Source organism: Chionomys nivalis, chromosome 10, assembly GCF_950005125.1.
Source record: "Chionomys nivalis chromosome 10, mChiNiv1.1, whole genome shotgun sequence".
NCBI classification, from domain to species: domain Eukaryota; kingdom Metazoa; phylum Chordata; class Mammalia; order Rodentia; family Cricetidae; genus Chionomys; species Chionomys nivalis.
Window position 1 is genome coordinate 63,187,226 of NC_080095.1, and position 27,227 is coordinate 63,214,452.

The 27,227-nt window shown below is 37.5% G+C and overlaps 1 protein-coding gene across 1 annotated transcript in view; it reads right to left on the minus strand.

Moving 5' to 3' along the window:
• Positions 1–27,227, minus strand: part of Mipol1 (mirror-image polydactyly 1) — a 233,773-nt gene that overhangs the window by 101,183 nt on the left and 105,363 nt on the right. Inside the window, exon 8 of the mRNA XM_057782609.1 lies at positions 15,719–15,826. Coding sequence (XP_057638592.1) covers positions 15,719–15,826 — 108 coding nt within the window. The remainder of the gene's footprint in view (positions 1–15,718; positions 15,827–27,227) is intronic.

Consider the following 27,227-nt stretch of genomic DNA (forward strand, 5'->3'; position numbering starts at 1 on the left):
TTATTATCATTTTCAATGAATATTGCTTTGATAAAATATAATTTGGTTATGTCTCTCTCCTCCCCCAACTTCTCCAAAATCTGCTTTAGTTCCCTACTCATCCAATTTTATATTCTTCTTCTCTATCAAAAAATCAAACACAAAAGAAAAAAATGTGGCAAGAAATACAATACACACACACACACAAACCCACAAAAACACAAAATAAAAATCAAAACAAACAAGCAAAAGAGCAATTAGAACAAAACATGCCAAAACAGAGCAAACTGAAACAAGCCCAGAAAATATCAAGGAGTTCGTTTTGTGTTGGCCAAGAATGTGGATGATACACCCAGTAAGACTTCCATGAAAACAGCTATTTCCCCCTTTGTCATCAGGTATCAATTGCAGATAATTTCTTGGTTAAGTTGACTCAGTGTCCACTTTCCAGGCTCAGTCCTTCATCTGGCTTGAATCTGTGTAGACGGCTTGCCTGCTGCCACAGTCTCTGTGAGTTCATATGTGCATCAGTCCTAGTGTGTCTGGAAGACTGTTTCCTTGAAGACATCCTCCTTTCTCTCTTCTTTTCTCTCTGTTCAATAACTTCATATGGCTCAGGCCTGTTACACTGTACATGACCAAAGTCTACTTGATGTGGGATTTCCCTTTCTATGCTTTAAATACATTTTATTACCATCAGTTAATAAACAAGCTCTTTGGGCTATGGCAGGGCAGAATAAGCCAGGAGGAAAATTAGAACAGAGATATATACAGAGAGTAGGCATGGTCAAGCACATATCATGTAGCTGCCAAAGAAGAAAGACACCTTACCAGAAAGACACAGCTTCATGGCAATACAAAGATTAATAGAAATGGGTTACTTAAGATTTATAAGACCTAGCTAGGAATATGCCTGAGCCAATGGCCAAACAATGTTGTACTAATGTAGTTTTTTGTGATTATTCGGGTCTGGGTGTCCAGAAAAAGAAAGTGAAGACTCTGTTTACAAAATGATGCCCAACATTCAGCAACATACATCCACATAAAGCCCAAGAAAGCTTTAAAAAAAGCTTTTTTGTGGGTTTCTAGACCCACAAAAACAGGAGTCAATTGGAGCTTCATTTTTTTTCAGGTAGGCTCTGTTTGCTGGATACAAGCAGAGGCATGGCTTCTGTAAAAGAAGGCTTCTTGGTTTGTGCTGCATGTATGAACAGCTCTGATTCTTTTGGGAGGTACGGCTACGGAACACTTATTGGGTTTGTGAACAGCAAGTTACAAATTGCTTAATGGCAACATAAACCTGCTGCATCTCTGGAGTTGGGGTGGTGAGCATGGCTTGCAGAAGCAGTGACCACACATCTACCATGTTGGACTGGGTGGAGCCAATAGGTAAAGCAGAATTATTAATCTTAACCACACCGGTGGGCTTAGCATTTAAAAAGAAAAAAAAACACTCTCCTGGCCAGACAATGATTACAGATACTCAATAAGACAGATTCAGATATAAAAGACCTCTGAATGAGTCACAGTGTTGGATATATGCACATGGGCTTAAGAGAGAGAGAAGAAAGAGTAAAGAAAATCATAGATCAAAAAAGTAAAGATAACAAAATAAATATTAAAAATAGAGTAAAAAACTCCACGTAAAGATGGAAAATACACAAAGAGTCTAGATAATGTATATTATTGTTTTCTTTGAATGTTTTGACTGTAAATGAGTTAAGTATGGAGAGGCATTTCATTATACGGGCTGCTAAGTTAAACCAACATATATATTTTAAAGGTATCTTTACGTCAAAATTTGAGTCTAAAGATATATTACTTTGGAAAAGAGAGTCTGCTTTTGCTTCTACAAAAGATGAGAACCTGTGGATTTCTTCCAGGCAAATGTGGCTTAATGGAACCAGACCCATCAAAAGGTTTCCATGAACCATGAAAATACATCACCCAACAAACAGCAGGAAGCAGTTTGAAGAAAACAATGCCCAAATTTCCAAAATGGTTGTTTATAAATGTTTGTTTTCATTTAAAGGGGGATATAAGATAGAAATGAATACTTTACATTGGTATGGACTTTGGTTTGTTGATACAAATTTAAGGTCAATTTTGTTATATTGTATATATAACTACTCTTATTTAAGGTATTATGCTGTTATGTTTATACAGTTCACTTAAAAATAAAATGTATAATTAAACATTACAGATTAGTAGTTAGCAAAATAAAAGTCAAACTTGTAGTCATGTTAATTAGATTTTCTAGATATACAGAGATATGTTTCAGCTAGATAGATAGAACACCTCAAAGACCTACAGAATATGGCATTTAAGAACTTAGATTTTTCTCGACAGTGAGACATGTCTGCTTCTGGCAGCACCAAATACTTCAGAAAGATTGATCGGCATTGAAGAAACTCATTATGGAACTTGCCTCGATTGTGACAAGGCTAACCATTTGGGAAAGAACTGCTCTTGTCTGGACTGCTTGAGAGCATGTTGTATAAACTGGACATGCAGGGACGACAGAAAAATGACTGCTGAACTTGCTTAAAGAAGGTGAGAAGATCCTTCAGGGTCCCTGCTTCATGAAAGAGTCTGCCAAACATTCTTCAGGACACAGAAGACAGTGACTGACAAACTGCGAATCTAGACAAAATAGTCTTTCAAATTTTCTACTTCATGACAATGTCTGCCAAACACTATGGACCTCTAGGCTGAAGATGGATGCCCCAACACTTCAAAAGAACTTTGGGTGACTGTCCAGGGTAGCAAGATTTCTCTGTCAATTCTAGAACTCTCGAGGTTTCTTATAATGCACTTCCTGTTTATTTAGGTAATATTATATTCTTCTGGGATCTTTGATAGAGTTGAAGACAGATAACTATAGTTATAGTTTTCCTTAGTTATGATCAAAGATAAATTAAATATGAAACTTTAGACTCACAAAGATAGATGATCAAATATTTTCTCTAATTATTGCAGATAATAATACACTAAGTATTATAAATGTAATTCTCGCTTGATATGTGGTTTGTTATATGCAATTTTACTATGTTAAAGCTAAAACCTTCCTTTTTATTTATACAGAAAAGATGAGATAAATTGGGATTCCCCTCTGTATGTTGTGAATGTTTTATTAGCATTGGTTAATAAAGAAGCTACTTTGGCCTATGGTGGGGCAGAATAAAGTCAGAAAGGAAATCTGAACAAAGATATACAGAAAGAGTAGGCAAAATCAAGCAGACACCCTGTCATTGCTAAAGGAGAAAGACACCAGAACATTACTGGTAAGCCACACACAGCCTTGTGCAACACACAGATTAATAGAAATGGTTTAATTAAAGATATAAGAGCTTGCTAGGAATATGCTGAGCTATTGGCCAAATAGTGTTATATTAATATAGTTTTTTGAGATTATTAGGGTCTGTGTGGCCTGTAGAAGAAAAGTTAAGTCTCCATTTACACCTATTTTGTGAGTATTTGGTTCCCTATTAGTTTTCCAATTATAAATTATTGCAGCAAGAATCTGGCCTATCCATCTTTTCCAAACCAGGCCATAAAGGTGGTCAACATCACTGGCTAGCTTTGGGCTAAGCATACTATTCTAATAGACGGGAGGGTGGGGAAATGAGTTTGAAGAGGTGATATAAAAGATCTATTACACGCTGCATTTTTTTTTTTTGCTTACTTTGTTTCTGTTTTTTGAAATAGGATTTCTTTATGTCATTTCTTAGGTTAGGCTGGCTTCAACTTCACAGAGATCTGCCTGCCTCTTCTTCTTGAGAGGCTGGCTTATATTTTGCATTATAAAAATAAAATAATTTTCCCGTATAACATTCATATTATACTCTAAATCTATAAAATTACCAAACAGAACTACAAAATTTATCCACAATTTTCTGCTTTTTAAGCTTTGTCAAAGCTTCCACTATCCCCCTGAACACAAATTACAATGACAACGCTAATGGGCACTTTCTTGCCACATCATACAGACATTTTTATCTTCTTGACACAGCTGTAGCATTTGACAGGTGTACTACTCCCATACTCCCACTTTGATACTTTATTCAGTTGTGACTATATGCTAACAAAATTCATTTGATATGTTCAGGCACATATGGCAGTTGGTCAATATCTTTGATTCCTGAGTGTCAAATAAATACTATTGATAAACTCAGAAGCAAACAAAGTTAAACAAAAGTCCATTGCCAGGAAGTGGTGGCACACCCCTTTAATCCCAGCACTCAGAAGTCAGAGGCAGGTGGATCTCTGTGAGTTCAAGGCCAGCCTGGTCTACAGAGCAAGTTATAGACCAGGCTCCAAAGCTACACAGAGAAACCCTGCCTCGAAAAACCAAACCAAACAAACAAAAAAGTTCTTGACATCATGGAGTATTCACTATTAGGAAAACAGAGTATCATAGTAATAAGTGATACATATATATGTATTATATATAGAATATATCTACACACACACACATATATATGTATATACACTCACATTTTATATATCGGCAAGCATGTCACAGAAAAAGAAGGAAGGTAACAAAGAAAGTGTTGACAGGGTATGAACAGGTTGCAACACAAAGCAGGTTGGTCATAGAAGGCTGTGCTGTTCCTGAAGCAGGTGGAAATTTTAATTAAAATAAAAAAAGATATGAAAAGGGCACAAGCAAATTTTATGTATGGAGAACTCTCCTTAAAAGTGAAAGCAGAAAGTATGAGGCTCTGAGGTGCAAACATGCTGGTATGTTCCAGGAGGGTCACATGTGTCCAGTGTCTAAAGTGAAGTATGATAACAAAAGTGTAATATCATCTAACTTACAGTCTGACATACTCATCATGAAGGCCGTGCAGAGAACAGAAGAAGAAAATGACAGATACAGGTTAAGAGAGTTTGCCAATAATTGAGGCACAGGTGACAATCAGTCGCCATGGAAATGGTAAGGATAACTGAGACCTTGATGTGGATGAGAGTACAAGAACTAGTTTGCAGATGCTAAGTAGAAGGTGAGAGAAGGAATGAGGCCAGGACTAACGCTAAATATTTTGGAAATGGTTACTGTTAAGATAAAAGGATGGTATTTTAGATATAGCTACAGATGGGCATATTTAGGATAGGCATGATAACTGGTTTGGAGCGAGGAATGTAGTATAGTGGCCAATAAAAACTTCAAGTAAGGATTTTATTTTGGCATATTATTGAAAGGAAAGGCAGTCTCTTACCTGACCGCCCCCACCCCCCACCAAAGATCCTTGCTTCCTCGTATTTATGTCCCATGCAGTCACCTTCCCTCTGATGTGGGCTGGACTTAGTATCTCACTTTTTAAAATAATTTTCAATTTTTAAATAATTATCTTCACCAAATTGGACTGTAGGCAAATCTGTGGAGGAATTTTCTTGATTCTTGATTGACACTGGAAGGTGCAATCCACCATGGGTAGAGAAGCACCTCTGAGAAGGTTCCTTGGGTTATGGAAAAAGGAAAAGAAGTAAGCTGTGGAGGCAAGCTAGTAGTATTGCCACATGGACTGTGCTTCAGTTACTGCTTCTAGGTTCCTGCCTTGAGTATATTTTGAGATGATTTTATTATTCATAGTATTTATCACAGCAATACAAAGCAAGCTAACACACTTTCCTTTGTCCACACATCTTTTCTAACTGTCTGGTGTTGTGGGAGGTCCTTCCGCTCCTCCAGCCAATAGCCGCTGAGATACCAGCCCATTGGGGCGTGGTATCTTTCCCTTTAAAAAAAGCGGCTACTTCCCTCCTCTCTCTCTTTACTTCCTGCTCCTGTTCCTGCGCCTTCTTCCTAATTGCTTGCGCAGAGGGCTGTTGTCTGGGACGGTGATCTGTAAGTTTATTCCCTTTTAAATAAATACCACCCTATTAATCACAATTCCAAACTGGTGTGGGATTGTTTATGACTTGCGCCTTCAGTCTGGTTTATAAAAAAATTCATCTATACAGTGTGCATAGTGTTGGCCTTTGGAGAGTTTCTTTCAAGTGTAGCATGTGTTTAACTGTACTCACCCCACACCTATCTTCCCTCCCCATCCTTCTCCTCCTACTGTTATGCCGCAAGTCTTGTGTGCATGTGCATGTCTGTGGTATATCGTTATGAAATCTAGGATTAAAGAATGAGGGAAGTACTGGGGAGTGACTCGGGGGTAAAGTGTGAGAACTGGAGTATGGACCCACGTAAATGTCAGGTGAGTCTAAGAAGCCTGTATTCTCTGCACTTGGGAAGTAAAGATTTGGCATCTAGCTAGTGATACTAACAGAATTGGGGACCTCTGGCTTCTGGTGAGAATCTCTGCCTAATATATATGGTACAGAGTGATGGAGGGAGCCATGGGATATAAGTGTGTGATCTTTGCATGCACATATGTGCACTTTCATCTCCACATGACTGTGAACTACACATGCAACATATATACATCCACTGCACATAAACAAAATGGGAGGATATACGCACCACTTGTCTTTATGACTCTGCCTTATCTTGCTTACTGTGATTTTCAGTTACATTCATTTTCCAGCAAACATTTTTCTTTTAAATTAAAACATTATTATTAAAAGCTTTGAAATAATAAAACACTACCCAGAGAGATGAGCCAAACCCTAAGTCTATTTATCTCAGTTAAGTTCTATACAGTTAGAATATACACTCTGGGGTTATGGAGTTTCACATTGGATTGTACCTTCACTATCAATTATATTCTTATGTATATTATCCACAAAAACTTACACATTCTGTGGAGGGTATCTAAGAACAAAGGAAAAAAATAAACAAAAATGGGATGGCAAGAAAACAACTCAATTAAAAAAACGAGGCACAGATTTAAGCAGAGAATTCTTTTTTATTCTTTTCTTTTTTATTCTTTTTTTATTTTTGGTTTTTTGAGACAGGGTTTCTCTGTGGTTTTGGAGCCTGTCCCGGAACTAGCTCTTGTAGACCAGACTGGCCTCGAACTCACAGAGATCCGCCTGCCTCTGCCTCCCGAGTGCTGGGATGAAAGGCGTGCGCCACCACCGCCCGGCGTTCCTTTTTATTCGTAACATAATTTTTATATAGTCCAATCCCACCCACTCCCCAGTCTCTCCATGTAGTGCCCCCCACAAGGAACATTAAAGATAAAATAATAAAAATAACATAAAATTTAAAAATGCAAATAAGATTAATTAAAAACAAAAACCAAAGAAATCAAACAAACAAAACCCACTTCACTCCTCCATCTTTCCTGACTCCCCATCACCTCTTCATTTTGCCTTGGCATTGGAATTGGATGTGTAGACCCTTTTGTTCAGACAGCTTTCCTTGGAAATGTTCATGATGTCATGTATTGTTGGTCAGGTTCAAGTCCTCTGGCTTCTGGTACACCATCAGTACTGGATACTCACCTAAACTCCTCCTGGATATCCTGCCATTGCCCTAAATCATCCAGGTCTTGCAGCTGTCGTTCTACAGGACCAGTCCCTGCACGTGTACCAGCAGGTCATAGATGGGGTAGATGTTGGGGCGTGCCCACTCAAAGACCGGGACGTGTGTCTGGGTGGCGGTTAGGTTGTTCTCAACAGGCCACTGGGACCACTCTCCTTAGGTGAGGGGTGGAGTCAGCTCTCCCACACCAATGATAAGGGGTGGGATTAGCTTTCACAAGTGCTGGGATGGGGTGGGAGGGTGGAGGGGTTTGAGGCAGGCAAGGTTTCCTATGCAGGGGTCATTGGGGTCCCTTATCCCAGGGCTGTTGAGGAGTGATGTCAGCTCTCTGGTGAGTAGGGGGTGGCTCTCCCCTAGTCAATGAGTGGCAGGGACAGCTCAGTATGGCCCTTATACTTGAACACATGGTTCACATGGGCCTTTGTGGTAGGCAGTGGACATCAACAAGGATCCCAGTTGTGGCAGGACTACAGAAACTGACATGGCCAGCAGCTTGGGCCCATAAGTCACCATGGTCCTGGGAAGCAGTGCAGGCCTCTCGGATTGGCATGAGCCTGGAAGCTGCATGGTCCAGACTCAAACATTGTCCCAGGTGGTGGCCAGACCACTGGCAAGCACTTGACTTTCAATGTTATCAGGAGTAACACAGACACTAGCTGCCAGAGGGCCACAGACCCAGACATGGCTCCTGGTCACAGCTCTTTAATATGGTCCTGGGTAAGCAGCACAGGTCACAGGTCACCCCAATCTGCATGGCCCTGGCAGCAGCATGACCCCTAAACAAAAACATGACCTCAGTTGTCAGCCCAGATTCCAGGCATCTTTCTGGCCTTTGATGGTAATGGGAGCCATGAACATCAGCACAGTCCCTGGCTGTGGTAGGGCCACAGACTCAGATATGGCCCTGGGCTACAGCTAGGGCCCAGATGCCACCATGGTAACAGGTGTAGCACCGTAGTCCATCCTGATCAGGATCTGTATGGCTCTGATGGCAGAATGACCATCGGGCATCAACATAGTCTCAGTGTTGGCCCATACCTTAGTCATCTGCACAGCGTTAGGTGACTTCACAGACATCAATGAAGACCCTGGCTTTGGTAGGGCCAGAGACCCAGACATGGCCCTTGGCAGCAGCTTGGGCTTGGACAACACCATGGTCACAGGTGGCAGTGTTGATTACTCAGATTAGCATGGACCCACTCGTAGTATGTCCCTCAGTTCCCAATGTGGCTATAGGTAGCAACCAAGAACCTGGTTTTCCATGTGGACTTTGGTGGGAACACGGGCCACAGACTCCAGCTGTGGCAGGACCACAAAGATGGACATTTTAATTCTTAAAAAAGAAAATACAAATGGCTGAGAAACAAAGAAATGTTCAATATCCTTAGTCATCAGGGTAATGCAAATCGAAAATACTTTGAGATTTTAAGTTAAACTAAGCCAGAGTGGCAAAAGGTCAATAAAACAAGACAGGTAAGGCGAACAAGGATGTGCAGTAATGGGAACATTCATCCATTGTTGATAGGAGTGCAAAACTGTACAGCCACAACAGAAATCAGTGTGGCAGTTCCTTGAGAAGCTGGCTATAGACTGATCTATCTCAAGATCCAGCAAACCAGTGTTGGGTATATGCCCAAAGGACGCTTCATCCTACTAGAGAAATACTTGCGCAGTCATGTTCACTGTTGCTCTATTCATAATAGCCAGAAATTAGAAATAGCCTAGATGTTCATCAGTGGAAGAATGGATAAAGAAAATGTGGTACACTTAAAAATGGAGCAGTTCTCAGCTGTTTAAAAAGAAATGAAATCACAAAATTTTCAGGCTAATAGATAGAGATGTAAAAAGGTCACCCTGAGTGCGATAACACTGACCCCAGAAAAACAAGTATAGTACGCATTCACTTATACGTGGAGGTTAACTTTTAATTCGCCAATAAGCAAGCTACAATCTCTATAATTACAGATTACGTATAGAATAAGAAACTAGTCAGTAGGGATGGATCTCCCTAGGATGGGGAATACCATAGACAGTTGTGTGCAGTTTTGGATGGACAGGGTGGGGGCACTGGAATGGGAAGATCAATATGGAGGGAAAGGGAAGAAGAGGGTGAAGGAGGGAAACTGAAAGAAACAGCTAAAACTAAGGACTATTTGAGACGTTGTATGAAAATCTAATACAGTAGAAGCTTCATAAAATAGATACATATATGAAGGCAATCTAAATAAAATCACCAAATAATGGGGAGATGAGACCCAACTGAACATCTTTCATCAGCACAAATGGGTTACATAAATATGAGTTTTTGGTCAAAGGGCCCCTATATGAACCCCCAGAAAACTCAGGCTATTGTCAAGGTTATTGGTAGCTCTCCACAAACTGACGGTAAGACCCTGTAACTGAAGATAGCACTTATACTAATCACTGAATATAGAGAAGTCAAGCTAGTACTACCTATAGGCTTCACCCTAGACTAGAGTCCATGGTACTGGAAGGTACTCTGTATGCTACCACAGGAAATAGATAAACACCAACCCATACACAAATCCTTTGATCTACATTGCAAGATGCACTAGTGCAATAGTGGAACAAAGCTTGTGGAAGTAACCAACCAATATCTGATTTGGTTTAAGGCCCACTCCATAAGATGTACCCAGGACCACCACTTCTCAGGTAACCTAGAACCTGAGACTAGATACGCCAGGAACCTAGCAGAAGATCAAATATTATTGTTCTGCTAAATGAACGTAGCAATAAAATGCTCCTAATGACATTCAGTTAAACTCATTGATAACCACTCACAAACGAAAAACTATTTTTTCCAACAGAGTTTCACTGGAGATACAAACCAGTTTTAAGGGTAGACCCCATGCCAAGCAATAGATGGACAACACAAAATGAACTCAATAACATCTTTGGGGGTTTTCAGACGTAATGTCTAGTTAGGGAATTAATTAATTAACAAATTTTACCTTATAAGTCCTTTGCATATACATTATGGCTTCTGGTTTTGTGTTTTAATAGGATTCCTATGTGTGCAAACATGCATGTCTCTCTGTGCATATGTGTTTCTTGTGCTTTTTCTTTGGCTTTTAATTTTCTGTTTGTTTAATTTGTACTATACCTACTTGTTTGTTTTGTTCTATCTTATTTTATTTTTATTATTATTCTTTAGACGCCTGTTTGTTTTCTAAGAAGAGACAAAAATGGTGTGGATTTGAATGGGCAGGGAAGGATTTGGAAGAATTTGAGGGAGGGGAAACCATAACAAAAACAATATAACAAAATAAACATATACACAAGAAAAAACAAGAACAATTAGTCTTATATCTTTCTATGATTCATGTAACTATTATCTGGATTTCATATTTCATCATCTAATATCCACCCTCTTTGTTTCTACATGTCCCACATTTGCTTACCCAATGTAGATATAGAAAATACAGGTTAGGAGCTGAATATTAGGGAGAACATGTGGTATTTTTTCTTTCTGAGACTATGACCTCACTTAATATTATACTTTTTAATTCCATTCATTTTCCTTCACAATTTTATGACTTCATATTTCAAAGAACTGAATAGTATTTCATTTTATATACCTGCAACAATAAACGTGAGGTGCAAGCATCAAGGATAAGGCGTGCTCTGCGCGTATGTCAAGGAGTGAAATTGCTAGGTGATAGTTCTGATTTCAGTCTTTCAAGGAATCTCCAAAATGATTTCTATTTGCATTCATTTTCGTCCCCCAAACATCAGTCCAAGGTTTGCTGTCATATTTTTTGATGACAGCTATTCATGCTGGGATAAGGTGGTGTCTCAGACTCGAGCAAATCTGCATTTCCTTGATGGTTAGGGACACTGAACACTCTTAAGTACTTAATGGCCATTTGTGTTTCTTTTTTAAAAACGTCTATTAGATTTGTTAGTCCATTTGCTGACTGGCAGTTTTATTTCCTTGGTATTTAACTTCTGCCGTTCTTTGTAATCTCTGGATATTATTCTCTTGTCTACAGTGTGACTGGCAAAGATTTTCTCTCATTCTGCGAACTGTCCATTGCTCTGCTGATGGGCTGTGCTGACTTTTCATTTCCATGTAGTCCCATCAGCTGATACTGGGGGCTTGGCTCTGTGTTACTGATGTGCACAAAGACATTTCTTACTTATTACAATGACTCAAAGAAATTTCCCCACATTTTCTTCTAGATGTTTCAACATTTCAAGCTTTAAATTAAGATCTTTAATTCATTTGGAAACAAATTTTGTACAAGTTTAAAGATATGAATTTAATTCATTCTTCTGCATAAAGATATCCAGTATGATTTGCTAGGATGATCTGTTTAACAGGCTGTTCTCCAATGTATGTTTTTGCCTCCTTGGCAAAAACTAAATTGGCATAGCTTTACCATTTTACTTTTGGGTCCTTTATTCCAATGGTCTACCTATCTATTTTTATGTCAGTACCACCAGGCTGTCTTTATTACTATAGCTCTGCAGTATAATTTATGTTTGGTTATGCTAATGCCTCCAGAAAAGGTCCAACTCTTTGTTTGGTTAGTTTTGTGTACTGTTCTTTTTAATCTCTACTTCATTAGCTTCTTCTCTGAGCTTTATCCCACCCCATCTACTGTGACTGGGAATGGCCGCTTGTTGTGTTTTGAGAACCTTGAGGTATACCACTTTAGGTTTTTTGACATGAGCACTTATTGTTATAAATTTTCTTCGTAAGATTTCTTTGGCTGTTTTCCACATGTTCTGATAGGTTGTGCTTTCATTATCATTTGCCTTTAAGAAATTTTAGTTTTCCTCTGTGATTTTTTTGAATGGCCACTGTTATTCAAAATGTATTTTTTATTCTCAATTTTTCTTGTGGTTTATATAATTTCTCTGATGTTAATTTCTAGTTTTATTCAATTGTGGTTGGACAGAACACAAGGAATTTTTTATTCATTGAGATATGATTTATGTTCTATAATATTTTGGAGAAGGTTCCAGGTGCTGTCAAGAAAAAAATCCATATGGAAACCCACTATTTGGAAACTTCCTAAAATATATCCACATATAAAAAGAGTTTAAATGTAGTTACTTTGTAATGGGAGGAAATAACCCCAACTAGATATCACATACTACCATATAAAACCCACAGTATCAGAAATGGGTTACCTTCATTTGACATGTTGCCAATGGTACCCCATAAGTGCCCTAAAATTACAGGCTACTGCCATGGTTCTTGGTTATCCTCCATGCAGAGCTTGACAATGAGACCCTATTGCTGAGGATATCACTCATTTGAATCATAAACACGGAGAAATCGAGTGTGTGCTGACCTCAAAACTTCATCCCTACTAGCATTTAGCTTCCATAATGCTGGAAGGTGCTATGAATAGTATCAGAGAAGAGCAATCATCACATCCACCCAGTTCTAAACCCTTTTGAACTACAATGATATGCCCACTGTTGTAACAGCAGCACACATGTTATGGGTTTAACCAACCACTTTCTGGCTCAATTTAGGGCCATCTTCATGGAATGGAACCCATACCCAGCACTGTTCATGAGGCCAAGAACCAGGGCTAGATATACCTAGGCCCTAAGAGAGAACCAACTACTGCTGTTCTGCTAAGCAAATATAATATTTAAAAGATCCTTAATGACCTATCACTGTAGCCATAGATCAGCATGTCTCTCAACTGTCAATAGAGAAGCTTCTCCTTGTAGTAGATACAATTACTACAGAGACACAGAACTGGTCAATGCCTAAGAGACTTTGGAGTGCAACTGTCCCATTTATGTCTGTGATGTGCACTCCATTCTTCAAGTCATAGAAATATTGGTAAAAGAGAAAGTATTAAGATTATAAGAGCCAGAGGTTGTAGATGATTTCAAGGAAATAGTGCTTTGTACATAACAGGTTTGCATATCTGAACTCACAGAGACTGTGACCTGTATAAGTTCAAACCAGACAAAATCCCAGCACAAAGTAGGGCAATAGGTATGAAGGCTGACTCCTGATTGAGAAGTTATTGGTACCTGATAGCTTCTGAGAGAGGGAGAGTCAGTTTTCTTTAATGGTGTGAACTGTGGTATATTCAAGGGCAGGACACCACACCAATAATAGTTGAGTAACACAAACTAGACTCAATAGCGAGGAGAGGGAGAGGGAGAAAAAGAGAGAGAAGAGAGACAGAACATTAATTTGGTTGAGTAGGGAGGTGGTAGTGGATCTAGAGAAGTTGGGGTAGAGTGACTATGATCAAAATACATTGTATAAAATTTGCTAAAAATTAATAAAATAATATTTAAAATCTGTTGGTATAAAAAAGAAAGCCTATTAAAATTCACAAAAAATCTGATGTTATCCACCATAAAAATAATCTAGAAAGAATTTTCTGGATATTAGGAAAAACAGGCATGCTTATTTGAATAATAATAATAATAAAATACCTTAAAGTGTTTCCTTGTATATTGATTGCAGCTTCGCCATCATTACCACTTCACAGAGTTCTATATAATATATGATCACTAACTCTGATTTTTTTAACCAAACATATTTTCAGTATAACTGAGTCAAAAAAGAAACAAAAATTTCAATTTTTTACCTTATTTAAGTTTATATTTATCAAGATTGATGATAGGACATGTAATATCAGAAATATTGCTGAGATTAAATATTTCTAAAGACAATCACTCTTTTTAAAATGTTCTTAATGTCCATTTAGCTACAAAATTAATGTTTAATCAGTTAATATTCTATAGTCCATATAAATGGGCTGATAATTTTATATCAAACGTGTCCTTCATAACTTGAATGACAACCAGAAAAAAATTACCAATGAAGAGTAAGATTTCTCCAAACAACTATTATTAAAACTAATTTTAAAACTATGATTTAGGATGAATAAATAAATGTGGGCCAGAGAGATGGCTCAGTGGTTAAGAGCACTTGTTCTCACAGAGGACCTGCCTGGGTTTGGTTCCTAGCAGGCACACTGAGGTTCTCAACTCTGTCACTCTTGCTCCAGTGATAGCAAGTGCTCTTTTGTCCTCCAAAGGCACTAGGTATATACATACACACATGCAAGCAAACACTAATACACATAAAATGAAACTAAATAAATCTTTTAAAAAAGGAATAAGGAGATGTATTATAAGTGAACATAGTTTTATACTAAACTTGTTTTCTGTGATGAAATATTTAAAAATAGACTAAAACTCAGCATTATGCATGGCAGACATTTTTAAGAATTTCAACATATACAGAGCTTTTACAAAGGCTAAATTGATGAACTGACTCTTCCCCTTCTCTTTTCCAGGACTTAAAGGCAGCTTTATTTAACAGATGCAACAGATGAATTTAATGGGACTAACAATAGCACAAGTCTAGAAAATCTCTTGTTGTATAATAAACACATGATTTTTGTTTCTCACAGACTAAACTTGATAATGAACATGTAAACATCTTGAGGGGCAGAGACTATGAGTGTTTCATAGACACTTTACTAAAAACTAAAGTAACTTAAAAGTTAATGGAAGGGCATGGAGGTGCATAGCTTTAATTCCAGTACTCAGGAGGCAGAGGCAGTTGGATCTCCTAGTTCAAGGCCAGCCTATTCTACAGAGTGAGTTTCAGGACAACCAGGACTACAGAAAAACCCCGTCTTGAACCCCTCCCCTCAAAAACAATAACAGAAAGGGAAAAAAGTAGAATGGGAAGTCATGAGGACAACCCCCATTCAAACAGTAAGACTCAGAATGTTTTTTCTCCTTCACGATTACTGTATCTGTATTGCACTGAGATAGAACATGCCATAAAATGCACACGTCACATGTTTCAAGTTCTAGTTGAATACACCATCTTTCTTTTCTTTCTTTTGTTTTAACAATTTAAGTATTCCTTCAATTTCCAAACAAATTCACATGTCCTTCAAGCAGTGTTAGCTCTCTGGGTGACAAATACTACAACACATTTAAGATTGTGTAACAAATATTGCTACAAAGAAAAGGCTGATGATTTGTCATTTAAGTATAAAAGGTAATAACATAAAAATATAAATAAAATATATACACCAGAAGTTATTAATATATGACCACTCAAAATTCAGAAATTTTTTCCTGTACACATACATGAAATAAAATAATACCATAACAGAAGGGTGCTGTGTCTGTGTTTAAAGAAGGGGTTGTTGGCAAACAGCGCGGCTCACTATTGCTGAAATGTACACAACTGATGTATGCAGCACAGAAAGCTGGCACCGAGGGCTTACAACCTTAATTTGCCTGCAAGAAGAGATGGCCATTTACCTTCAGAGCACGTTCCTGATTGTTTTCAGCAGTCGGGTGTCTCGTGTTGTTTGCTGAAGTCTGCTTCTGCTCTTTCAGACGATGAAGCTCCTGGTGCAACCGTTTGCACTGCCACAAGGGAAGAATCCCATTAAGTAAAGGAGTTAGCATTTTTTTTTTAACCAAGCCATATGAATTAATGTAAATAACACCACTGTATTCTCTCAGAGACAAGGATTTCTTTTGCAACAAAAATGGAAGGTATAAATAATGTTAAATACAAACAATATAACCACTATTTATAGAACTTTGGTAATTCAGTTATAATTTTTAATTAGTCTTATTATAAATATTATATTGAAAACATTTAGTTTCATAAAATTAGGATCAAACTATTTCAAATAATTTTATTTCCTGGTCAAATAGCTCTAGTTAAAAACTCACTGTTGAATAAAAAGCAAGCATCTAAAATCATATCGAATTTGTAATAAACTATAATAATGTAGTCTATGATCAACTTATATTAATCTTCTCTAAATAAAAATGCCTAAAGAAACAAACCAGTTTTTAGCTAATTAAATCATTTTACATAATAATTATACAGACTATAAAAAGATATGGTGCAAATTAAGGCGATATGAAGTTATAATGGGACACTACTTAAAGCAATAAACTGTAAAACCCATGGTTCTGAAAAGAAATTAAAAGTTACTCCTCATTTTATCTACTTTAAAAATAGTATATTTGAGAAATAACCAATAAATGGGCATACTGATTTAAGATCTGAACAACACCTCTTAAGACTACTTGACAAATGGAACTTGCCATAATGAATAGAAAAAGATTCATTTTCATAGTACAACCAAAATGTACCTATAATCCAAATCCGTACTTCTTACTCTGGCCCCAACTACAATGTATCATCTGTATCAGGACCTCCTTGGGGTAATATACAATCTTTTGAAAATAAAAAAGGCTTAACAGACATTCAGTGTTGATTTAGATTACATGATGTTGATATACACATATAAAATTGACTGTACACAGCTCATACATGTACAATATTCTTAGCACATTTACCAATTAAATAAAATAACCACAAAAATAAAGACATTTCAAGTTCATACTAAGTTAAATTATCTGACAGCTTTGTGAAGATAAATTCTGGGGGATTGAGGTAATGATTTAGAAGGAAACGTACTTGTTGCATAAATGAGGGTCCGAGTTTCCATCACTAGAACAAACTAAAAAGTCAGATGTGGTACTATGTCTACAGTCCCAGTGCTCTACGGCACGATGGGAGGCGGTGATGGGAGAAACTCCATGAGATATGGGCCAGAGTGCTTGTCTCAAATAAAGTAAGAACTGATACGGACGTTATCCTTACCGCTCCACATGCATGCCATGGCATGTGTAAGCCTCTGTTCACACAAAGGAGCATGTAAATATACACATATGCACATCGTACAAACACACAGAGGTAACATATTCTGAACATATGATGTGCTGCCCACTGGTTAAGTGGTAGTTCTCTTACGCTGTATATTCATTCAACGGTGTGTTACGTGACAACCTCATTCACTTACCACATTTTAAGAATTATGTAAAAACTCTGGGACACATTTCCTTTCATTATTATTTGGAGGGAACACATGATTACCACTACAGTTTACCTATTTTTGTTCTTTTTTTCAGTTAACAAGAAGAAAGTTCTTGTCTCATGGTGAAAATAAAAATTATGACATGAGAATAAATTGCATAAATAGCAACACAGCTTTTTTCAACTATTATCTTTCAATTTTCAATAATTTTATAAAGAAATTATTAAGTATCAAAAAGTTAAAGACTAAATGATCTATGGAAGTCCAAAGGCAAAGTAAATAATTTCAGCTGTAGAATTAAATTTTTTTTTCATGGAACAGAGTATTCCCACTTTGGGTTTATTTTGGGTATATTCTTAGGTTGAAACTGAATAAAAAAAGAAAATAATAGAAAAAACAAAGGGAGAAGCATCAAGGGAATATTGGAAAGTAAGGAGAACATTCCTGAGTTGAGTTTTGCTTTTCCTAGGTGACTCTAGTTTGTGTCAAGCTGACAGAAACTAATGTGCACTGCACTTTTGGCCCTCTTGTGCTGAATGTAAAAGAAATGCTTTAACATACAGTTAAGATCAGGTATTTTGATGGTAGATACACTAGTCATATTAGGGACATTATCTTTTATTCCTAGCTTGCCAAAAGGTTCTCCTCCTCTGTAAAATTCTGTCAGGTTTCATTGTCTTTGAACCAATTGTGTTAATCTGATAGATTATTTCAGTTTTCTAATAGTAGACAATCCTTGCCATTATGAGGTCTACCTGATCATCACATATACTGGTTATGCCCATTGTGTAAATGTATGTGTACATTTAATTTGGTTTGTAATTTATCTCAGATTTCTGGTAAGTTACTATGTGGTAGATGTATTTGGGTTGTGCTTTCTAGTGCTGTTTCCAAAGCTAAACTTCATTCATTAAAAAAGGAACTTGTTCATTTCTCTGAAACAGTTTATAGAAAAGAATTCTTCAAAAGGGGTTAGTAGATATGCCCCATCAAACCATTTGCATTTCTTCCCTGGATTCAAATTCTTTTTCAGAAGTACAACTTTCAAAATTCTGTTTATGAAGATAGTTCTTCCTCTAGAAACCTTATTATTTGTCCCTGTATTCTTCAGTAAAGAAGTGTTGTGTCGCTGCCAACCTCATGTAAATAAGAGAGCTCTGTGGCAATGTGAAGCCACTCTGATAGAATACTAATCCCTTTTGTATGCTGATTCATCTTTCTCAGGGGCTGTTCTAACCAACAATATAACTCTTGGTTATATTTAACTTTGGTGTTCTGCAGTTCTGGAGAATATTGTGAATTTAGAGGTATTTTCTTTTTAACATCTTATCGTTTTACCTGGACATGTGATAGAGTGTTCACCTACGATGTGCCGGGCCCTGATTTTGATATGCAGCACTAAACACACACACACACACATATGCACATACATGAACACACATGCACACATACAGTCACACACACTGTCTTAAGACTTCTAACACATGCCGGGCGGTGGTGGCGCACGCCTTTAATCCCAGCACTCGGGAGGCAGAGGCAGGTGAATCTCTGTGAGTTCGAGACCAGCCTGGTCTACAGAGCTCCAAACCACAGAGAAACCCTGTCTCGAATAACCAAAAAAAAAAAAAAAAAAAAAAAAAAGACTTCTAACACAGTTATCAACTTAGGACATTGCCTTCTTCTAATTAAACTTGTACTAGTCATATTTTAAGAACACTTATTTGATGTGTGTGTGTGTGTCTATAATGTGTGCATATATACTGAAGTCAGAGGACAATATACAGGAGCTGATTTTTCCTTCCACGATGTGAGTACCAGGAGCAGAAATCAGAACATCAAGCCTTGGCTATGGTGCCTTTGTGTTGTATTAAGAGCGGCGGGGCTACGTTCCTGGCACCCGGCCGCCCACATGGCTAGCTTATGCCCCGAAATAATTACACGGAAACTGTATGCTTTTAATCACTGCCTGGCCCATTAGTTCCAGTCTCTTATTGGCTAGCTCTTACATATTGATCTAACCCATTTCTAATATTCTGTGTAGTACCACGAGCTGGCTTACCAGGAAAGATCTTAACCTGCGTCTGTCTGGAGTGGGAGAATCATGGCGACTCCTCACTCGGCTTCTTTCTCCCAGAATTCTGTCTGTTTACTCCACCCACCTAAGGGCTGGCCTATAAATGGGCCAAGGCAGTTTCTTTATTACTTAACCAATGAAACAACAGATAGAAAGATGACCCACCTCCATCATCTTTGCCCTCTGGGCCATATCAGTAGCCCTCTTTCATAGTTTTAAAAGCACGTGTGTATGGACTGAAAATGACCATCGTTAACTGAGACCCTTGTTTCTGTCTTCAGCAGCTTTCCTTGTATTCACTTACTTGAAAATGTTAATGATCATAGTTTTCATTCGTGTTTTCTTATGTTCTTATTCAGTTCGGTCCATCAGAGCAGATTTATGTGATAATGTCTCAGTTTGTGGATTCATTTCCTAAGAGTTATGCAACACGAAGCCTCTATTATTGTATAATACAGGATGATCCCTTTAACTTTTCAGCTTAATTTTCTCCATCTAGGCCAAAGTCAAATTTCCTATCATTTTTCTGAACCAGTATTTTTAGATCAATGTTCATGTGAAATAACTAAAGTTATAAGAGTAAGAAAAAAATGAATTTGCACAGAATTTCTCTACACCAACATCTGCATGTCAGCTAAGAAGATCACTAACCATGGCTGATGCTGAAGCCATTACTTCTTTTTCAGGAAGCCTTGTTACAGTCATAGCTGCTCCAGAAAGCTTGCATCAGCCTTTGGAGTCTTTAATCATGACAAGCTTTAATGACCTTTTGATGACTGACTCCATCTTGCAGCTACTTTCACTCAGGCAAAGAGTATGCACTTCCTGGATGACTCAGCAATGACCTGTGATTGGGGCAAATGTGAGGCTTATGACTGGGACATGACTGATGGTAGAGGAACTACATGGACACAGGCTGTGACTGGCAGAGCTGCAGGCCTGTGTGCCATCCCTGGCTGTGAAAGCCTCTTCTTGATGGTACTTTCTGCTGTGCTCTTTATCACAAGCAGGGCGGGATTAGTTGCCTGCATCAACTGCAGAGGACACACCAGAGCTTTGCACCTGATCAGTGGCAGTAGCAAAGCAGTGGCTTTAAAGTTACAAAGAATCGCTGGATGTTTAAATTACTGAGGGTCAGTGAGAGACTATCCAAATTAACAAAATAAGAAATGAAAAGGGGGACATAACAACAGACACAGAGGAAATCTGATAATTATCAGGTCATATTTCGAAAACCTGTACTCCACAAAATTTGAAAACTTAAAGAAAATAGACAACTTTCTGGGTAAATAACATTCACCAAAATTAAATCAAGACCAGATAAACAAATTAAATAGATCTATAACTGGTAAAGAAATAGAAACAGTCATCAAAAGTCTCCCAAGCAAGAAAAGCGCAGGACCAGATGGTTTCATCTCAGAATTCAACAAGATTTTCAAAGAACTAATATCAATACTCCTCAAATTGTTCCACACAATAAAAACAGAAGGAACTCTGCCAAACTCTTTTTATGAGGATACAGTTACCCTGATACCCAAACCATTTAAAGACATTGCTAGGAAAGAGAATTACAGACCAATTTCACTCATGAGTACTGATGTAAAAATACTGAATAAAATACTGGCAAATCAAACCCAAGAACACATCAAAACCATCATCCACCATGATCAAGTTGGCTTTATCCTAGAGATACAGGCATGGTTCAACAATCAAAAAAAGGCCAATGTAATCAACCATATAAACAAACTAAAAAATGAAAACCATATTTTCATTTCCTTAGATGCTGAAAAATCTTTTGACAAAATACAACATCCCTTCATGATAAAGGTCTTGGAGAGAGCAGGGATACAAGGAACATACCTAAACATAATAAAGGCAATAAACACCAAGCCAATTGCCAACATCAAACTAAATGGAGAGAAACTCACAGCAATCCCACTGAAATCAGGAATAAAAGTAGGTTGTCCACTCTCATCATATCTATTCAATGTAGTTCTTGAGGTCCTAGCTAGAGCAATAAGAAAACAAAAGAAGATCAAGGGGATACAAATTAGAAAAGAAGTCAAACACTCACTATTTGCTGATGATATGATAGTTTACATAAGCAACCCCAAAAATTCTACCAAGGAACTTCTACAGCTCATAAACACTTTCAGTAATGTAGTAGGATACAAGATTAACTCAAAAAAATCAGTAACTCTCCTTTACAAAGATGATAAATGGGCTGAGAATGAAGTCAGAGAAACATCACCCTTCACAATAGCCACAAATAGCATAAAATATCTCAGATAACTCTAACCAAACAAGTAGAAGACTTGTATGAGAAAAACTTTAAATCTTTGAAGAAAGAAACTGAAGAAGACACCAGAAAGTGGAAAGATCTCCCATGCTCTTGGGTAGGTAGAATTAACATAGTAAAAATGGCAATCTTGCCAAAAGCAATTTACAGATTCAATGCAATGCCCATCAAAATCCCAGCAAAATTCTTCACAGACCTCGAAAGAATGGTACTCAACTTCATATGGAAAAGCAAAATACCAAGGATAGCCAAAACTATCCTGTATAATAAAAGAACTTCTAGAAGCATCACAATCCCTGACTTCAAACTCTACCACAGAGCTACAGTATTGAAAATAACCTGGTATTGGCATAAAAACAGACAGGAGGACTAATGGAACTGAATCGAGGACCAGAATATTAATCCACATACCTATGAACACCTGATTTTTGACAAGCAAAAAAAGTCAGATGGAAAAAAGAAAGCATATTTAACAAATGGTGTTGGCATAATTGGACATCAACATTTAGAAGAATGAAAATAGATCCATTTCTATCACCATGCACAAAACACAGTTCAAATGGATCAAAGACCTCAACACAAAACTAGCCACACTGAACTTCAGAAGAGAAAGTGGGAAGTACATTTGAATACATTGGCACAGGAGACCACTTCATAAATACAAACCAAGTAAAGCAGACACTGAGAGCAACAATTAATAAATGAGAAATCCTGAAACTAAAAAGCTTCTGTAATGCAAAGGACAGGGTCAACAAGACAAAACGACAACCTACAGAATGGAGGTCTGATTTCCAAAATATACAATAACTCAAGAAATTGGTCATCAAAAGAACAAATAATCCAATGAAAAAATGGAGTACAGACCTAAACAGAGAACTCTCAACAGAGGAATCTAAAATGGCAGAAAGACACTAAAGAAAATGTTCAACATCCTCAGTCATCAGAGAAATGCAAATCAAAATGACTCTGAGATTCCATCTTACACCTGTAAGAATGGCCAAGATCAAAAACACTGATGACAACTTATACTGGAGAGGTTGTGGGGTAAAGGGAACACTCCTGCATTGCTGGTAGGAGTGCAAGCTGTTACAGCCCCTTTGGATGTATATGTGATGATTTCGCAGAAAATTAGAATACAACTTTCCTCAAGACCCAGTAACACCACTTTTGGGTATATATCCAAATGATGCTTAATCGTACCACAAGAGCATATGCTCAACTATGTTCATAGGCGCATTGTTTGTTGTATCCAGAACCTGGAAACAACTAAATGCCCCTTGACCAAAGAATGGATAAGGAAAATGTGGTACATTTACACAATGGAGAAAAAATAATGACATCTTGAAATTTGCAAGCAAATGGATCGAGCTAGAAAACACCATATTGAGTGAGGTAACCCAGACCCAGAAATACAATTATCATATATACTCACTCATAAGTGGTTTTTAAACACAAAACAAGGAAAACCAGCCTACAGATAACAATCCCAGAGAACCTAGAAAACAATTAGGACCCTAAGAGAGACATACATCGATCTAATCTGCATGAGAAGTAGAAAAAGACCAGATCTCCTTAGTAAATTGGGAGCATGGAGACCATGGAGACGGTTGAAGGGGATAAAAAGGGGGGAGCAGAGAAAAGTGTATAGCTCAATAAAATCAATGAAAAGTAAATAAAAAGGAGAAAAGATAGCTTAAGAAACAAATTAAAAAGTTCAAAAAAAGAATGTGTACAGGAAATAAACATCACCAAAGTATGTTTTTTTATATATACATATGAAAATGTCACAATGAATCTCATTTTTTTTAAATATTTATTTATTTATTTATTTATTATGTATACAATATTCTGTCTGTGTGTATGTCTGCAGGCCAGAAGAGGGCACCAGACCTCATTACAGATGGTTGTGAGCTACCATGTGGTTGCCGGGAATTGAACTCAGGACCTTTGGAAGAGCAGGCAATGCTCTTAACCACTGAGCCATCTCTCCAGCCCCTGAATCTCATTTTTATATAAGATTTAGAAATACTGAGGTGGTATTTCCTAGTTTAGAGATGCTTAGGATATTTCTTTTAAAATGTTTGATGTCTAAATGGACTTGAGATTGTAATTACAAGAGTTGGACTAAAAGTAGAAATTTCTTAATAATACATCCTCATAAGTTCAATAACGGCAAAAATTCTAGGACTGTTCTGATTTTTTCATTTTGATAGCAATTATATCAGAAAAATATTACATTTCTGTATTTTAATATGAATAATCAGAAAGTAATTAAAATGAAGAACAATATTTTATAACTGAAATGATTAAAATAAAGATAATTATAAAATTATCACATAAATGAGGTTTGATGAAGCTCATTCATTTTCTGTAATCTCTTCCAGGCTGCAAAGACATTTATTTCTAAGACATTCACTTTACTTCTCTGGTTAGTGCAACTAGAAGGATGTGGTATTCTGATTCCTTTTATGTGGTTATAACCTTGCATACCTGAACTTTGCAGTTAGCTGATGGGCAGGAAAACAAAATTCAGTAAATAATACCATTGTAATGAGTTGCTTCTTAAGTAAACATAAATGCATTTTAAAAATCCACAAATAAACATAGACCAACCTAAATGCAAAGTTGGCAGTTGATGCACGGATGGACAGTGATGCTTCGTGTACTATTGTAAACCACGAGCTGAGTTCAGTATTAGTGCTCACTGGATGTTAGCTGCAGTTGAATTCTTTATTAAGCTCTTTTTCAGTTATTGCATTCCTGGAACCACTGAGGCTTCCTCTTGGTTTGCAAACTTTGTTTATTTGCCATTATAAATGTTGTAATCTCCATAGAACTGTCAATTACTTACGTGCTCATTCTTAATTCTCTTTTTGCAAAATCTGTTGCCCAAACATTGTTAAATCCTAACAGAAGCCACTCTAAGTTCTAAGATTACAATGGGAGAAAAACTAAAATCTTTTTTGTAAGAGCCTGAGAAGCAATCAGTTGAATATTATATAAAAGTCATTCTCTGTGAGAATAGCCACTAGCACTCCTCAAACAAAAAGGTAATGGCAATCCAAGCATCAAATTAAGCTTAATTTCAATGTACAGTTTATTAGTTATATAAATTCCAACACGGACAGGGAAGGTGGGCACGAAGTCCCACACATAGCTAAAGCACTACTGGCATTTGATAAGTGCTGGAAGACGAGACAGTTATCTTCAATGGTGTGACCCCTGGTATGTTGGCCATTTTCAAGGGCAGGCCCCACACCCAGGAATAATTGGTAGTTGGCAGAAACAAACTGAACTCAGCTAGTTTTAAGTGGGGATAAATATAAATGTGAAGTTAGGCAGGTGAAAAGGTGGAGATGGGTTTTCAAGGAGTGGGTGCATGAGTGGAAAACATGATCAAAATAACTATATGAAACTGTCAAAAAATAATTACAACAATGTGGTAGTCTGAACAGGAATAGCCCCCACAGACTCATTCATGAATTTGAAAGCTAGACCCATACATAGTGGCACTATTGGGAGATGTAGCCTTGTTGGAGGAAGCATGCCACTGCAAAGGTAGGCTTGGAGGTCTCATATGCTCAGGCTAGGCCTAATGTGACAGTTTCCTTTTGTTTTCTGGCAATCAAGATGTAGAACTCTCAGCTCCTTCTTGAGCATCAAGTCTGCTGGCATGACGCCATGTTTCTTGCCATGAACATCATGGACTCACTCTCTGAAACTGTAAGCCACCCAAAAATAAATGTTTTCCTTTATATGAGTTGCCATGGTCATGGGGTCTCTAAACACCAATACAAACCCTAAGATAAACATCAATAGAAAAAAGTCAATACACTCTGGCAGACTGATAGTCAACACTTAAAAATTCATAGGGTTAAAACACCACAAGCCTTAGGTTCTGAGAAAAAAAAAAAAAAGAGCCTTCTTGGAGCATAATTCCCCAGACATCGTTTTTCCATAAAACTTATTCTCCATGAGCACATACATCCTTATATATATTCAAAATATTTTGAAATTTCTATTATTGATGCCATGTCCACTTGTACCAATTATCACTGACAGTTCCTTATCATGGTTCGGTTGCATCAGCTTTGTATAATCAAGGAGAGCAGGAACACATTTTGAAAATTCAAAAAAAAAAAAAGAAAATTCAAAACATATCACTTCTGGCTTGATCTACATTTTTTCCTGCTTCATAATCCATTCATGTTTAACTAGATTTCTACTTGAAACTCCATAGATGTTTTGTTCACTTCAAGGATTAAGACTTATTTGGTTCTCAAACTGAAGACTATTGGCTCACATTCATAGAGATTGAAACTGTTATACTCTATACTGCAGGAAAAAATAAATGCTCAATCTCATTCACCTCTGAACCCTGTGAGCCACAATAATGACCTGTCTGAAAGATATGTCCATATGTGCAATTGTTGTAATATGAGCGGCGGGGCTGCGTCCCCGCCACCCGGCCGCCCGCATGGCTTACTTATGCCCCGAAATAATTACACGGAAACTGTATTCTTTTAATCACTGCCTGGCCCATTAGTTTCAGCCTCTTATTGGCTAGCTCTTACATATTGATCTAACCCATTTCTAATATTCTGTGTAGTACCATGAGCTGGCTTACCAGGAAAGATCTTAACCTGCGTCTGTCTGGAGTGGGCGAATCATGGCGACTCACTGACTCGGCTTCTTTCTCCCAGCATTCTCTTCTGTTTACTCCACCCACCTAAGGTTTGGCCTATCAAATGGGCTAAGGCAGTTTTCTTTATTAGTTAACCAATAAAAGCAACAGATAAAATACAAGAACCACCTCCATCATGCAATAGTGGCACACATGTTATAGAGAAACCAATAACTTTTAAAGACTGGATTTAAGACCTGCTTCATTAGATAGAATAAATGTTACGTGACTAAGCAAACATGTTTTGATTAGATTTAAGGCCTGGTCAATGAGATGGAACCCATGTGGCTAGCTAGAGAGGTCAGAGGCCCTGTGGGAAGCTTATTACTATTATTTTGCTAAATGAACACAGAAATAAAGCAACTTCTAACGATATATGTCCATACTCATGTCTAAGTGAATTAGACATTCTTCATCAGAGAAGCTTCTTGCAGTAGACAGTAATTAACACAGAGATCCACAACTTACGCAGAGTATGAGAGATTTAACAAGAACAGCTCTACACAGGATGTCAATAACACTTTTACACTCACGGCTCATGGATCATGTAGAAGAGGGGAGATTTTGGATGTGGTAGATGATTTCAAGGAAACAGAATTTTCCAGACATAGCAGGGCATTTGCATTTATGAATTCAGAGACTGACAGAATGTACAGGACCTGCACAATTTCAAGCCAGAAAAAAGTTCCAGAAATGAGTAAAGGAAGTAGATATAAAGACCTGTCCCTACCTAAGAAGCTAATTGCAATTGACAGCTGCTGGGGGGATGAAAAAATCAATGTTTTCGGAGAGTGACACTAGATACATTAACTACAACACAGGAAAGGTTCTGTGCTTAGCCAACACAAACACTAGACATTTAACTCTCTCTC